We start from the raw sequence: 15,647 nt of genomic DNA, 5'->3' as shown, positions 1-15,647 counted from the left end.
CTTCACGTCTAAATGATGCTTTTGTTTAGAAACTGACCTAATTTGAAGGGGTCAGAAATGTGTATAAAAGCCAAAATATTGAGCCATTTTTTTTTGGCACAATTGAAATTACATTTTTCCTTGGACAACCAAAGGAAAAAATCCACTATTACATGCCCTTAATCTACACAGATTTTGTCCTTGTTATGTAACAATTTTGATCATGAGGTGATTTTTAGGTAAAAGAGTTATGTAATTGCAATTTAGATGTAGCTATTATCAATAAAGGCACTCTTTTTCCTTACAGGAATAAGGTTTTTCTGCTTCTTTATAAATGCAGCTTTCTCTTGTATATGGGAATAATTGAAGCGGTGCAAGATATTTACGTAGATGAAATCTTCAGCCTCATTGATGCTTTCCATGTGTACAGTGTTACTTCTCTTGGTGTAAAGACACACTCTGGGACAGACCACAGGTTAAAGCAGAGCTTTAGAGGTTTTCAGTATGCTTCAAACAGCATCTATTAAAAATCTATATAGAAATGAAGCATTCTTTGTGCACAGAGACATGTTTTTAAAGTTTAATAATGTTCTTCAGCTCACAAATTTTTTCTCAAGGGATCAAAAGGCATGTAGGTGCATTCTTGGTTACCTTTTAAGGCTGAAAGTAGAAGGGGAAATTTGGAATTCAATGGCACATGTAAAAAGGTAAAAACAGGTGTCTAAAATTAATATGCATTCCTCTTTGTTGCACAAAGTTTTAAAATATTTGATCTGTAAGTGAGCTAAAATGCGCTCAGAAGTCATTCAGACTGAAACCTTCATTTAGTTTCAGGCCAACACTAATTTTTACAGATATTAAAAAATGGCAGAATAGAAATTGCAATGTACACAGGCTTCATACAGCAAAAACCTACATGTATAACAAGGTGACTTTTGCTTAGTGAACCATGGTATGTTTCAATCTCATGCTGATTTTGAATTTGCAGAAGTTAAAATGGTTTCAAGTACAAAACATGGATGTAAGCAGCAGAAATATAGCATAGAATCACAGAATCACAGAATAAATTAGGTTGGAAAAGACCTCTGAGATCATCGAGTCCAACCTATGACCGAACACCACCTTGTCAACTAGACCATAGCACTGTGCCACATCCATCTTTCCTTAAACACCTCCAGGGATGGTAACTCCACTACCTCCCTGGGCAGCCCATTCCAATGGTCAAACACCCATTCTGTGAAGAACTTCTTCCTCATCTTCAACCTAAAACTCCCCTGGTGCAGCTTATGACTGTGCCCTCTTGTCCTACTGTTGGTTGCCTGGGAGAAGAGACCGAGGCCTACCTGGCTACAACCTCCTTTCAGGTAGTTGTAGAGAGTGATGAGGTCTACCCCAAGCCTCCTCTTCTCCAGGCTAAACAACCCCAGCTCACCCAGATGCTCCAGACCCTTCACCAGCCTTGTTGTCCTTCTCTGGACACACATGTGCATATCACTGCAGCTACCTTGTGACTTTACCTTGATGCATCTTTCATATATTACATATCCAAGCTGTATCCCTAGGGCACAGGCAAGCATAACCTTTGGGTTCATGTACTCCACTCATCATACTGTGGAAAACCTGCTGTGTTTAACAGCCAATCCACGGAGGAAAAGACGGGGGGAAAGAATTAAACAGAGTAATAAGTTTACACCATTTTTAGTAGCTAAAATCTTGCCAAGATGTGCTCGTTTCTAATGATAAGAATAAGCACTCTCAAGGAAAATGAAAAGACTAAGGGAGGAGCAGTTGAGAAGATGAAGAGAGTAAGTCTGAGAAGAAAAAAGAGCGAGTTCCTCCGGGGAATTCTAAACCTGCTTCTTCTCCCATAATTAAGTGAAGCTAGTGTAACAGTGCAGATACTAAAAATGAGTAAAGGTTCACATTAAAATGAATGTTAGAACTCCTTTTTCCTATTCCTTGAATCAGGAACTAACCCCCTGCTGGGGCTGGGATCATGTCAGTGAATTGGCACAATTAAAACATCATTGCGAAATGTAGGTATGCGCTACAAAATTGTGACCTCATTGGGATATAATTCTTTTTTAAAATCATCTTTCTCCTTCTTGATACTGACAAAAGAAGATTTATTTTGGTTTTCTTTAGCTGTGAGAGAACCATCTACAAGGACACCAAGAATCATCTTACAGAGCTGGACCAGGACCATGTTGGATAATTATCCATCCTCCACCAGGCCGGATAAAGCAATAGGTCAGTATCTCTCTCTTGCGCAGGGAAGTCAGCCAGACTGTGGAGGTGTGCCTGGAGGCATCTGTTTGGCCACTGGAGAGACCAGTGCCAAGAACAGGGAAGTGGGACTGCAGTACAGGGATGTCCAACTGGCACCCAAGCAGACTGGCAACCCCCTCAGCTTCTGGCTAATAGTTTTGGCTAAGGATCAGCCCCAGGGGGAGTGACACAACTTGACATCCTCCCTCTGCTGCCCCAGCTACCCCCAGCTATAGCCCAGGGTACACTCCTTTGGGTTTCTTCCCTTTTCTAACTGTGCTCCTGCTTTTAAAACATCACAGTATCAGCCCTCACTTACTCGTTCTCTCTTTTTCCTCTCTTCTCTACCTGTTCCCTTCACATTTCTCTTTCTGTTCATCTTGAGTATCTAATGCTTGTACCTAGAAAGAAAAGCTGTAGTTTTAGAATGAAGTATGCAAGTTGTGCATCTGTCCATACAGACACTTATGAATCAAGGGGGTTTTGTATTTATTAGTATAAAATATCACACCTCAGTATAAGCACGCATAAATTGTTGAGGAGGAAGAGAGAGGCAAGAAAATACCCATCCAGAAGGAGAGGAAGAGACTGCAGTAAAGGGAAGCAGTGCAGAAAGAAAACAGAGGAAGCATTGTCTTGCAAATTTACTTCTGAGAGGAATCCTTAAGCTTTCTGTTCTCTTTGTCACTGAGGTAAGTGGTAACCAGAGAGATGTAGGTGGAAAGTCTACCATTTCCTTACCTATTTTTTTTCTGTCAGAAATGCATGAGGAATTCACTTAGTTGTCTGTGAGTTTTAAACCTCTCAGCTGAGACAATGGGAATCTCAGATGTACTGCAGACTGGATGATATGTACTTCTGACAATGGGTATGAAACATAATGCTGGAGAGTGGTTATTGTCAATAACTGCATTACTCTTCTGTGAAAAAAAGCATGAGCTTTGGGACTTTTCTGAGACACATAACAGTTCTCGCACAAATATGTGAGAGCAGGGCCACTCTGTGAGCAAGATAACCAGTTTTCTAATTGTACTTTGCAATGAAGAATGAGTCAGACACTCAGATTTCTCCTTAAAGGGATCTCCTTAAAGGGCCTTTGATTGAAACAAGATTTAAGTATGTCATCTTTAATAAGATGGGCAAATAGATTTTAAAAATATCATATGTCATGCGACTGTATGTATGTTATTCTTGGCTAAGCTTGTTTATGATTTATATCAAAATATTATGATAGATTTTTTATGAGATGACAATCCAGATAATTTTGCATTATACTGTATGCAAAGAGCTGGGAAACATGAGAGTAATCAAACTTTACAATATATTCCTAATCTTAGTAATTTCTTGATAATAGTCAAGGTTATAGAGCATCCTTTCCCCAAAAATTCCTAAGTGTATCCAACACTATTAAAAACATAGTTCACCTGTGATAGGCCAAACTGTGGATTGTGGGGTGTTGTCTGAGCCCTTCCCAAACACATCCATGGATGATCAGCCAAGTCCACCACTGGGTCAGAAGATACATGCACATAAATATGCAGCCCACGTCCATTGGTCTTGCTCGAAGCGCTGTCAGTCACGCCTGCTGCACAGCCTACAGAGATCCTTCTCCATGGCTTTCTAGACAAGGAACCGGACAGGCACCTTTCTCCATACAGTACAGAAAACAGTCACTTTGGCAGCAGTTTTGCTGAGGTGCACCCAGAGACAGAATTATTCTGACTGAAGGAACGATGCAGAAGGACAACCACCTATTAGCAAATGGCAGAAACCCTGTGCAATAACAAGCTAAATATCTCATCCAGCTGGAAGTGCGTGGAAAAAAAAAAAAAGTAAAAAGAAAAAAAGAAAAAGAAAAAGGCAGGTTTTGTTTGGGATTGGTTTGGTGTGGTTTTATTTTAAAGGGTCATAACGGGTGGTGGTGTGCAACCATCGCCAGGGAGGCCCCGTCCCATCCATTGGAATGGAAGCGAGAGTTTTCAGAAAAGCACATTGTTCTGCGACAAATCTATTTGACGATTCCCACTGAAGTGAATAGCCCTTCATTCCAGCGGGAATTTGTGCCGTCACTTCAAATGATATGCATATAAGTTAATTTCACACTGCTTCAGGACTTTGTTTTCAAACTACCAAAAGGGTTAAGAACGGAGAAGGAAACACTTGCCAAACTCCCCAGTCTAAACTAAGGGTAAGGGACTTTTTTTTTTCATGGAAGGGGGAAGGGCAGGTGGGTGGACAATGGCGAGAGAGAGGGAAATAGGGACTGGAAATAAAGTACAGTCTTTTGTAATTCTACAGTTCAAAGATGCTTTTGAAGAGAACTGCTGCCAACTGCACAAAACCATCTTTTTACGGAAAAAATATGCCAGTAACAACGGATTTACAAGAACTGAGCTAGTGTGTCCTATACGCATTTATTCCATATTATGCAAGATTAATTGTTTGGAGCATCATGCCTTCAGGAGTGTTCTAAGCATGGGGGAGCCAAATTTAGCCTTGATATCATGAAGTCAAATTTCCTTTTGTATCACAAAGTCCCCAGGATGCCTGGTTACAACAGTGCTGAATCTGGCACTGGAAGATGTTACCTACAGACTGGGCACAGTTTTGTTTAAATATGACAAATTGCATTTGCTTCCTTAGCCTGCATGAATTGATGTACATATTTTGGTGCTAGACCTTCAAACCATTTTATTTTAAACAGGCTTAATGCCTTTTGTTGTTTTGGAGTGAGAAAGAATAAAAATATTATAGCAGATGGCAATTTGATTATGGTTGTCAGAAATAGGATTTTAAGGTTGCACTCTCAATTACACTATGGCCCCATTATATTTCCTACCCATCCTAAGAGTGCCTTAAACTTGGTGTAAATGTAATTATGCAATGTAATTTGCTTCGACTGTTAACTATAAAATGGGATTTATCTATATAGGACTCGTCTATACAGGGAAATGGAATAATTACACCCAATTAAAACATCTACCTGGGAAGTTACATCAGCACAGCCATACCAGTATAAATTATTCTGCTACAATTATGCTCATCAGTTTTCCCATGTAAAAAGGCTCTTATCATAAATAAAAACGGGGCTCTAATGATTAATTCAGTATTATATTTATCCAGGTTTATTGGCATGGTGGAATATATTGGTTACCATGGAATCAAAACGGCAGAGTCTAACAACAGAGTAAAGGACCAGGCTTCAAAAGTATCAGCAGAGCGAGAAAAGCTCTTTTAAACAAACTGCTGAACAAACCTGTCTATGAACCTTTGGACAGCATCCTCGGTACCATACGAGCAGTCCCGTGTCCCTGTCGCAGAGCAAATTGGCATGAGAACAGCTTTGTGCTAGCTGAGGATTAGACTTACTAAATTACATTGATTTCGAAAAACTTTAGGAGTCCTCTCAGTTATGTTGGTTTTTCAGAGCAAAATGTTGATGAATGTCCAACGTCCATCACGGCCAGCAGTTTGCCTGTAGTAATTCTTCGCCTGAATTCTGTTTTGTTTCAGAGTTACAAATTAATGAGGCCAGTTAATTGGCAAACATTCAGTGTGGCTGAAGACTGGATGAACATACTATTGTGAGCATCTGATAAACTTAGCCATGCGTAGCTTTGAGAGAAGCTGCTCTTCATGCCCACTGTTGAAGGAAATCATCAAATATTACACTGTTTGTGGAAAATGTGGGGCTTACGTAGAACCTGTTCCCAGTAGATGTCTCAGTAGCAGGTATGGTGTATATACAGCTATTCAGTATTTTCCATGAGGTTTTGCAAGGATAGTGCATCTGAAACTAGAATGCACACCTAGATTGTAAAGAAGCAAGACTCTCAAGCCAATTCTTTCAAGCTTCTGTATTTTGCTGTTGAAAATCTAATTTGGGGATACATCCATTGGCACTGTACCCACAAAACTGATGATCAGCGCAAAGACGCAGCAAAGAAACTGCATTTCTTAGAAAAGTCACCTTTAATTTTATGACCTGGTTACAGAATGCTCTAATTCTGAGACAGCCCTTAGCTGGACTCCTGGGACCTTGGGCAAAGGCATGAATTCCCTCTTCGCCTCGCGAGTGGCCACTCTGCCCTGGCTATACTTACAGCACTCCTCTCCGCCCGTGGCTGGGGCATCATCGCTCCCTGCGGAGCAGCTCTGCCCTCGTCGATGACAGCCTTTCCCGAGCACAGCTATGTGCTGTGCCACGGCCAAAAATCTCTACAGGCACGAGCGTGACAGAAACCCTGCCTGCTGCCCCCGGACCCCTGCAGGCCCCTCTGCGAGGGCTGCACAGGGTCGTATTTGGTATTCCTCGGTGATTTCTGCACAGGGCTCACTCTGCTCCCAGATGATTTCAGACCGCTTAGCTCTGCCAGAGTCCGCCTTTGGATTCCGCCATCTGTTGCGGGCTGGGGATGGCTCCGCATCGCCCCGCACCCGAGCGCTCGATGTTCCCCTCGTGCGGCCGGGATGCTGCCCCAGCCACGCCGGAGGTGCAGAGGGAACGGGGCACCCCTCGTCGGTGCCCGGGCAGCGCACCCTGCGCGCCCCGCACGGGGATGTGCCGCGGGCAGCGCGACCCACGAGGGGACAACGCCGGGAAAGTTTATTGTTGGCAAAAACCACGGCGCCGACGCTGCGGCCCGGGCGCGGGGCTCCGGCGCAGCGGGCAGGCGCCCCCGCCGAGGAGGAACCGGCCCGTCCACCCGCGGGACACCGGGAGCGGCCCCGGCCGGATCCCCCCGCGCCTGGGAACGCCCGCGCCCGGAGGAGCGGGATGCGGCCGGTCCCCCACCGCCTCCTGGGGCGCCCCGCCCGGGGTGAGCGCTGCTGGCCCGTCCCCAGCCCAGGGGCAGGGGCCGCCCGGGCCGGCCCGGCGCAGGGGCGGGGGGGATGCCGAGGGGGCGGGAGCCCGGGAAGGGCGGAGGGTCCAGGCGGGCGCCCCCGGCCGCGCTCGGGGCGGGGGCGGGAGCGACGGGGCGGGGCGGGACGTACCAACAGCCCCTCGGGGGAGGACACCGTGGCACCCCCTCCCACCCGCCGCCCGCGATACCTACGGGAACCCCCCCCGTGCGCGGTGCGCGTCTGCGAGTCCCACACAGCGGGGCAGGGAAGGCGGGGACGAGGCGACTCGCCCCGGGGCGGGGGGGAGGTGGCGGGGGTCGCGGTGGAGGCGCACGGCACACGCCTCCCACCCTCCCTCGGCCCCCCCTCCCTGCGGCGGGTGGTGCGGCCCGCTCTGAGGAGGGCGGGAGCGGCGCGCCCCGCCCCGCTCAGTGACACACGCTCCGTGTGGGGAGGCGTCGCCGGCGCGGGCAGCGGGACCGGGCGGGACCGGCCGGGCGGCGTAGCGGCGGCGACTGCGAGCCGAGCCCGGAGCATGGCAGGGGCCGGAGCCGCTGCGGAGGCTGCCGCTGGTTTTCCCCCTTCGTCGGCTCCTGCCGCTCGCCGGGAACTTTTCCTAGCGGCTGGTGGCGGTGCCTCCCCCCGGTGGCGGCAGCGGCGGCGGCGGCTGCGCTCGGCGGTGCCTCCCGGGCCGGGGCTGGGGCTGCTGGGGTTGGTTTTCTCTCGCTTCTGCTGCAGTAAGTGGAACTTTTCCCCTTGGCGGACGGGCGAGGGGGTGGGTGGAGGAAGAGGAGGAGAGAAACCCGAGCCCCGGGAGCGCCGGGGGACGCGGCCGAGTTGAGGGAAAGTTTGTGTGGCGGCCGGCGGGGCGGGGTGGGGGGGCTGCCGGGGGCTGCCCGCCGCCCTGCACGGGGGGAGCCGGGCGGGACGCGGCCGGGATCGTGCAGGAGGGAGCGATGCGGGGCAGGGTCGGAGCCAGAGCCTGCACCGCGCCGGGCGGACCCGCGGGCGCTTCCCCCCGGGAACCGCCGGCACTGCCGCCGGGAGGGCGGGTGGGTGTCCCGGGAGGCCGAGCTTCCCCGGCGGTCGGGCTCGGGTGGCCGCGGCCCGGGCGGGGCAGCAGGGGAAGTTTATCCGCCGGCGGCGGGGCTGGGGCTTCCCCCGGCGGGCGGCAGGTTATCCGCTGAAATTCCCTTCCTCAACGGCGGGATTTTGCTTGTTTGCGGGAATTCACGGGTGCTTCCCCCCCTGCACTTCCCCTTTCCCTGCCTGTGGGAAGGACAGAAGGGTCTTGGCGTTCTGCGGGTGCTCTTGGGGGCCGGGATAGTACGCGCTTTGCTGCCGGCGCTGTTGGCCCGTGTGGTTGTTCCCCGTCGCCGGGGCTGAAATCCGTGCTGGTGGCGGGGTGAGGTCGCTGCCGGTGCGGTGGCTTTGTGCGCTTCTCATCACCCGCATCCTGAGCAGCTGCTGCCGGGGGCACTGCGGTGCCGGGCCCCGCGGGGCTTTGGCGTGACCGCTCGGGGGAAAGTGCCATCACCAGCCCCCCCTTCCCGTGCATCTTCCTGTGGGAAACAAACAAGCGACGTAGCAGCTGGAAACTGAGCAGGAATTTATTTATTTATTTATTTATTTACTACTGCGTGCGGTGTGGTGTGCGTGGTGTCTTTTTTTTTTTTTTACAGCAGTGGAAGATGAGAGAGGGGATAAAAGTGAGAGCAAATCGAAAACCGTCATCCTGCCGTTGTATTCCCAATGCAGCAATGAGTAGTTGGCAAGGATATTTTATTATAGGAGACACTGTGTCCCTTCCCTCTTTAATGAAGGAGGAACAAGTTAGAGGAGGTAGTCTCTGGAGATTGATGTGATAAAAATACCCAGGAACTTGCAAGCCGTAAAGCAGTTGTGTAGTATCTGAGAAATGCTTTTTCAGGGAGGGAGCTGAGGCGCTGCTGCTGTAGGACTGTGCTCGTGTATGTAATAGTCTCCCCCCTCTGGCAATGATGTAGCTTTCAAAAAAGATCATTGTTCCTAACTTTGTAAATATTGAGAAGGCATCACATTTCAAAACTTTAAGGCTTGAAGGTTAATTTCCATAGGGTCGGCAAACTTTTTTGCTCTAGCGCTTCTCTCCCTTTTTTTCGGGGTTATTTCTGCTCTTTTGCAATTAAAAACGTGAAGCTTCAGACTTGACATAACCTTGACAAGCTATTTTTATATCTAAATGTGAAGATAATAGTAACAATGAAGTTAAGAGCATCCGTGCCCCGTGTCACGCAGTGACTTACCGGTTTAGTCTTGATGAGTGTCATTCGGATGTCAGTCTTCCCAGTCTTCTTTTTGGCATATGTGAACTTGACTGATAACACTTCAGAACATCTGCCAGAAGCGGCAATGTTGTGTGGGAATAAGCACAGAGTTTAGAAGTATAATCTTTGGATGAAAGAGGAAACTTAAAAAAACTACTAGTGACTTTTGGACTGCGGGATAAGCAGCAGGGGAAGATTGATTTTTTTTTTTTTGTCAATATCTCGGATTTTAGTTTGTTTTTTTTCCCACTTGAAATTTCCCACAATTGTTTTCATTATCATTGTAACTGTAACACATGAGTATGAAGGAAAACTATTGTTATGACTGGCTTTTGAGAGTGCTCCTGTATACATTTTGAGCATGATTACGTGCTGATGGAATTCAAAACTGCTGATTACATTTGGTCACCTTTCCTACTATTAGTCGGCCAATTCTGATTATGATAGCAAAAGGAAGATTTGAAAATGGTACCACAAAAAAATACAAACCCTAGTAGAATAATGCCACTATTTTTATACAATCATTTGGGCTGGCAATTAGAAATGACGATTTATTTGATCTGTAATTCCTCAGAGAAATATTGCCAAAAACCCCTCAACACTCCCACCAAAAAACTGAAGGGGGGCACAAAGAGAGAAAATATATCAGCCATCTGAAATAACAGCAACTTCTGGATTTTTGAATAAAAATAAACCTGCTTTAGTAAATACTGCTCTTCTTAGGAAAGCAAGACTGTTTGGTTCAGGTAACATGCACAAGTAATTGTTCCACTTCTCAGTCAGACAGTGCATGATTCAGTGAAGTAGGTACTGAACTTGTATGATCAAATCAGTATAGCTTTGAATTTGGGGAGATGTATGGCATCCAAAAGAAACATCATCATAACCTTAAATCTATAAAGTAACTTACTCTGCATTGTGACAAATATTTTTCAGCTATGTTGTATTTACTAAATAAATTCCTCATAATTTCAGTGCCTCGTTAGTTTGTACACAGCAAAAAGATTTTTGCAGAGTTTTTTGGAATATAAGTACAAATTAAAAATTAGCAAAATCATACAGTGAGGTGAATAGAAAGATATTCAAGATGCATTTTTTTCATTGAGGAAATGATTATTTATTTTCAACTTGAATTATTGGTTAAGTTTCTTAGTAAGGCTAGAAAAAGTGTGTGAGGCATATATCTTTTTAAGTTTTGTTGTTTGTTTTTTTTTTTTCAAAGCAGCTTGGAGTACAGGCTCCAGAATGGTAGTGGAGCTGGAAGGATTGGATTATAAAGATGTGGATGGTATAAGTATACAGTATACAATATATTAAAAAAAAAAAAAATTAAAAAAAGAAGAAATTTCCCAAGTAACTATGGACCAAAACAGTGTGTTTGAGTATAAACTTTTTCACTGATTTTTCAGGTTAAGTCATGGCAAAAACGGGAGGTCAGGCAAACCAGGTTACTGCCTTGGAAATGGGGAAGCATGGTAGAGTGTTCAAAAAGACAACAGAATGTATTTTCTTCGTCACTGTGTGTCAAAGTCAATGATAATAGTTTAGAAATTCATGTCTGAATATGCATTTATTTTTTGAAAATGGTATGGAGAAAAATGCAGTTTTAAAAAGACATTAGATGAGCCAATATGACAATAGTGAGAGAAGGAATAGAAAAACTATAGAAGGTATTTGAGAAGTTGGAAAGAATGAAGTGGTGGTGAACTATGTAGTAGGCTGGGCAGTGTGTGAAACTGCTGTGTGAAGAAACAGAGCAAATTCAGTGGTAGAAAGGAGAGTAACTTCAAATAGGAGAGTTTAAATCTGGATTGTTTGATAATTTAAAAAAAAAAAAAAAAGCTGCCAGAAGTTTGTCCAGCCTGTACTTCAGGATAACTAGTTAGATTATGGGGGGTGCTGCTATGGAATGGTTCTTAGCTCTGTTTCGTTTTGGTAGGTCTGTCATGTTCAAGATTACTGTTACACTGTGATGCTTCTGCTGTGCAAGAGCTCCCATATATATGGAAATGAAGTACAATGTTATTTAAGATCTGAACACTTGGAGTATCATGAAAGAATTGCAATGGTTTTTTATCCACTTGTGCTACGTAAAGATTGAACAGTTACTTGATTTAAATGATGTGTTTCTCTTGCCTCCTTAAATAACTTAATTTTACGTCATGGAATATGGATACTGTTTAATACTGAACAAAAGGCAGTTCTAGCAGGATTTATTGCTTGTGAGATTAGAGTCAGGTATTCTGTTTAGAAATATGGTCAAATCTAGGCTGTTTTCTTTCCCATCCCTTTTATGTAGTATTGCTGCCAGGGTGATATTGAGAAACAAAGGGCTGTTCTGTAGCAGAAGCAGCAAAAATATGTTGGCTTTACAGAGCACCTGTACCAGCTGATTACCTTTCAGGTGCTGGTAGTAGAGCTTTTAAGGTATGCAAAGTCACAGCTGGAAATTGCATCTGATGTGAAAAGGGAATAGGAGTTGGGGGTGTGTTGCTTCAGTAATCAGTGTGTGGGGCTAATAAGCGGAGCATTTGTGGAGCTCAAAGGAAAAAATAAGTAAGAAACTCTAGAGTCAGGTGTCTAAATCTCAATTTGTAGAAACAAAATTAGTAGTGAATGAAAGTAGGGTAAGAGAAATAGAAAACCTGTTATACGGACTGTTAAAAGATAATCTTACTGAGTGCCAGCTACGTGGAGTGCTGTTAGTAAATGTTGTCCTTTTTTTAGTGTTGACGTGGTTATCTGTTGGAAGAGCAATAAACTTTTAAGAGTATGACTTTCCACCCGGTCTTACACCAGAGCACTGCTGTGGGGGTGGCCTGAGCTGCTGTTCTGGGGTTGAACGGGGCTTTGTCCAAAACAAAGTTCTTTATCTGAAGGTGCAGCTACAGCCTGGTTAGATAAGTGTGCACAGTGAGAGTGCTGAGATTGTCTGTCTGCTTGCTCTGGACCCCTTCTACCTTTCCACTTAAAGGTGGGCTTTGTGATGACAGATTACTTTGCTCTAGCACAGTTTGTGTTTGTACTTGGACTTTTGTTTCCAGCTTTGAATTAATGTGTTGTATTGAATCAGGATTACTTGAAGGTTTTTTTTTTCTTTTCCCCTGATGACTGTTGTACTGATTGGTATGTGCATAGTAATGCAGAAGTTCCTGTGAGGAATTTTCTAAGGGACCTGATAGTTGGATATGATCTAAGTGGCCAGATTTTCTTAGTGAAGAATAGGTATAGCTGCAATTATTTAATAATTAATAATTTGTTATACCACGTGGTGTTTGATTTTGCTCTTGTTTGAAGAGGAGGAGGTGTATATGATCTTTAAAGGTGCCTTCTTAACTAAGCAATTCTATGGTTCCGTGTATCTATGGGGTTATTTTGTTAGGATTAGCCTGTCTAAAACAAGATTTTAGAGAAGTACTTACTGGAAGGGCAGTTGTATTCAGTGCCTCAGAGATCATAGCCCTCTGAAGTACAGTAATGTATTTTTATTGAGAGGATGGAGAAGATGATGAATTACTTCATTAGGCATGAAATAAGTTGATCAGGCTTTCTCATTAGAGGTAAAGGGGTCATTAGCATTATTCTTTATTCCTGGTTAGAAAGCAGATGGGTTGCTTAGAAAAGAGTATCGTGTTAGTGTGGGAAGAAATCACAAGATGAGCTAAGAAAGAAAAGATGGGAATAGCTGAATGTGGATAAAATGCAAGGAAATATATGAGAAGCTATTAAAGAGTGAAATGTGCAGTAAAGACCTTGCTGGGGAAAATAATTATTGTATTTGAATCTATAAAGTGGGGAGAGATAAAAAAGCTGTTAGATGAAAGCTTGTCTTACTCCCCTGGATGTGAAGATAGTGGGTTAAAATGAAGTGTAGGTACATATGAGTAAGACTTGAGGGGGCTCATGGCCAACATTTACATTGGTTCTGGAAAAGCTGGGCCAGTGGCTGCTTATTACACAACTTAGTACACAGTCTAGTGATGAAGAGCTTTAAGACAAAGCACAACTTCCAAGTCAGGGTAAAATCACAGAACTAACTTTTTTGTATTATCCAATTCATGAACGCTTCAGGAGTTATTTTTCTCCTCATTCTTTCAGGTAATTAACTTTTAGAGTTGGAAATGTTTCAAATGTGAACTCAAAAATTGATCTTTCTGTCCATGACTTAGCAATAGAAGAAAATTAACAACAAGAATAAAAAAAAAAATTAAAAGTACTGAAACTTCTGTCTCTGTCCTTTACCCTTGCTTTTTCCAAGTGTTGGAAAAGGTAGGTCAAATTTATTGAGAAGGTCACTTTTAGTTCAAGTAGTGAAAAGTAGTAACAACCTTCCAGACAATCCTATTTTATCACTACTGCATTCTTCTGTTTAATATTTTTACTGCTTTTCAGTTGTTTATCGAGTAGTGTACAGAAGTAAAAACATTTTTAGTTTTGCAATAACTCAGAATAGCATGTTTCCTTATTCTTAGGCTACACTTGACCAGCCTTCATTCTGTCTGGAGTTGACTGTTGTACCAGGATTATTTACAGCAGTAGAGGCTCTTGCCAATTTTTCCTCCCACCCCCCCATGTCAGACTTTCATTATCTGACATTTAAGATAACTTTATATGTCTACAGGGATTCATTGTTTTCTCCTTTTCTATTAGTCAAGGCTGGTATAACATGATAGCTTTTAAACTAGTCCTGGGATTAGTTTGTACAGAACAGAATGTTTTCTTAAGTGACTTTTTTAAATACTTAGCAGGTGCTAGTGCTGTCCCTGGAGTGCAGTGGCATGTACAAAATTTGGAGGCATTGAAATGGCAATCTTCTGCTGAAGGTGAGTAAAGACTAGTCAAACAGGTCTCCATAGTTGATGTGTGTAAAGAGGAGTGGAAAAAAACCACCTGAGCTACCTTGATGAATTTATTAGTTACTTTTGGATTTGTTACTTTCATTAGCCCTTAAGTTAGAAGATTACAAGTGAGTGTTAGACTTACATTTTTCTTAATCCTGTTTTGTGTGGGCATTCTTTGCCCACTTCTGTTGCTTTTTTTTACTTGAAATAGCACCCATGGTGCAGGTGGTTAAGCTGAAAACTAATTATTGCTGGGACAAGCACACTGGAAAACAGCCTTAAAAACAGGATGAGTGGATGCTGGAGAAAGAATATGGACAAGCTGAGATCATGTTCAAGTTGGATAACTGGCTTTACTTAATTTCAGTGCACATAATTTGGTAGAAGAATAATCACTTGAGTCAAGCATAAGTTAAATTACATCAAATGCAAGTAACTGACAGGGCAAGACTTCTGATTTGGGGTGATTTTTTTCCCCAAGTTCCTTTAATTTCTCCAGCATCATCTGTTGGCCCTTGCCACTACAAAACAATTACTTAGCTCTGGTAAAAATCATTACTAGAGGTTGCAGAAGCGATGTCAAGAGCTGTTAAGCTTAATACATTTTTGAATATATTTGTAAAGATTGATAATTGCATTATAAAAACCCACTTCTCAGCCCTTCACTGGTGATGCTATTTCTGTGTTTTAAACACTTCAATGCACTTTTGACTTCAAAAGGTAAACTTTCTTGAAACAGAAGTAATGTTGTTATGACTTCATTAAGGTACTTTAACATTTAAAGAGACTCTATAGTTCTAAAGAAGTCAACCATGAGAATGTGATGGTTGTGACCATGCCATTAATGACTTGGGAAATTTAAATGCATCCTGTTGAAGGTTTCAATGTAGCTGAGGTAGCATAAAATAGTCTACCTCTGGTAACTAGCAAGTGCAATATTCCCATTTATCCAGGATATCCTGTATAGGAAGAAGCATACTAAGTTCTGTGTAGCTGTATTTCATCAGTTTGTGGTATCAGAAGTAGTTCAGGCTTCTGCACGCTGCTTATATGGCAGGACACTGGAACAAGACAAGCTTTAAGGTCCCTTCCAACCCAAACCATTCTATGATTCTATGTGTATAACACAACTGTTAGGTTCAGTGGCTGTAAAATAGTAAGGCTTTTTACTATAACCAGATTATTACAGGTGATGCATCAGTGCTGTCACATGAACATTTAATAACTTATGTTACCTTTTGACAAATCAGAATGTGATCTCTTGTTGAGAAACAGTTTTGTGTAAGCTTCATTTAATGTCTTTGAAAGATTCTGCAGAGTGTTCTGCCTTACAGAAAGAGGCGAGGTCTGTGGGACTCTGTGGAACTGTTAGTGAAAATTCTTTTGGTAATGGATTTCCAGAGCTGCT

General features: G+C 43.7%; 1 protein-coding gene across 7 annotated transcripts in view; it reads left to right on the top strand.

Moving 5' to 3' along the window:
• The first annotated feature begins 7,010 nt into the window (after positions 1-7,010).
• The window catches only part of NECTIN3 (nectin cell adhesion molecule 3), a 59,670-nt gene continuing 51,033 nt past the window's right edge, over positions 7,011-15,647 (top strand). For 5 of the 7 annotated variants that reach the window (XM_064644125.1, XM_064644127.1, XM_064644128.1 and 2 more), the window contains exons 1-2: positions 7,011-7,829; positions 14,144-14,221. In XM_064644125.1, coding sequence (XP_064500195.1) covers positions 7,025-7,829; positions 14,144-14,221 — 883 coding nt within the window. In that variant the 5' untranslated portion in view covers positions 7,011-7,024. The remainder of the gene's footprint in view (positions 7,830-14,143; positions 14,222-15,647) is intronic. The other 2 variants (XM_064644122.1, XM_064644123.1) reach the window with 2 other exon arrangements.

Source organism: Pseudopipra pipra, chromosome 2, assembly GCF_036250125.1.
Source record: "Pseudopipra pipra isolate bDixPip1 chromosome 2, bDixPip1.hap1, whole genome shotgun sequence".
NCBI classification, from domain to species: Eukaryota; Metazoa; Chordata; class Aves; order Passeriformes; family Pipridae; genus Pseudopipra; species Pseudopipra pipra.
The sequence above is the reverse complement of the archived record's forward strand: the minus strand, read 5'-3'. Positions and strand labels throughout refer to the sequence as shown.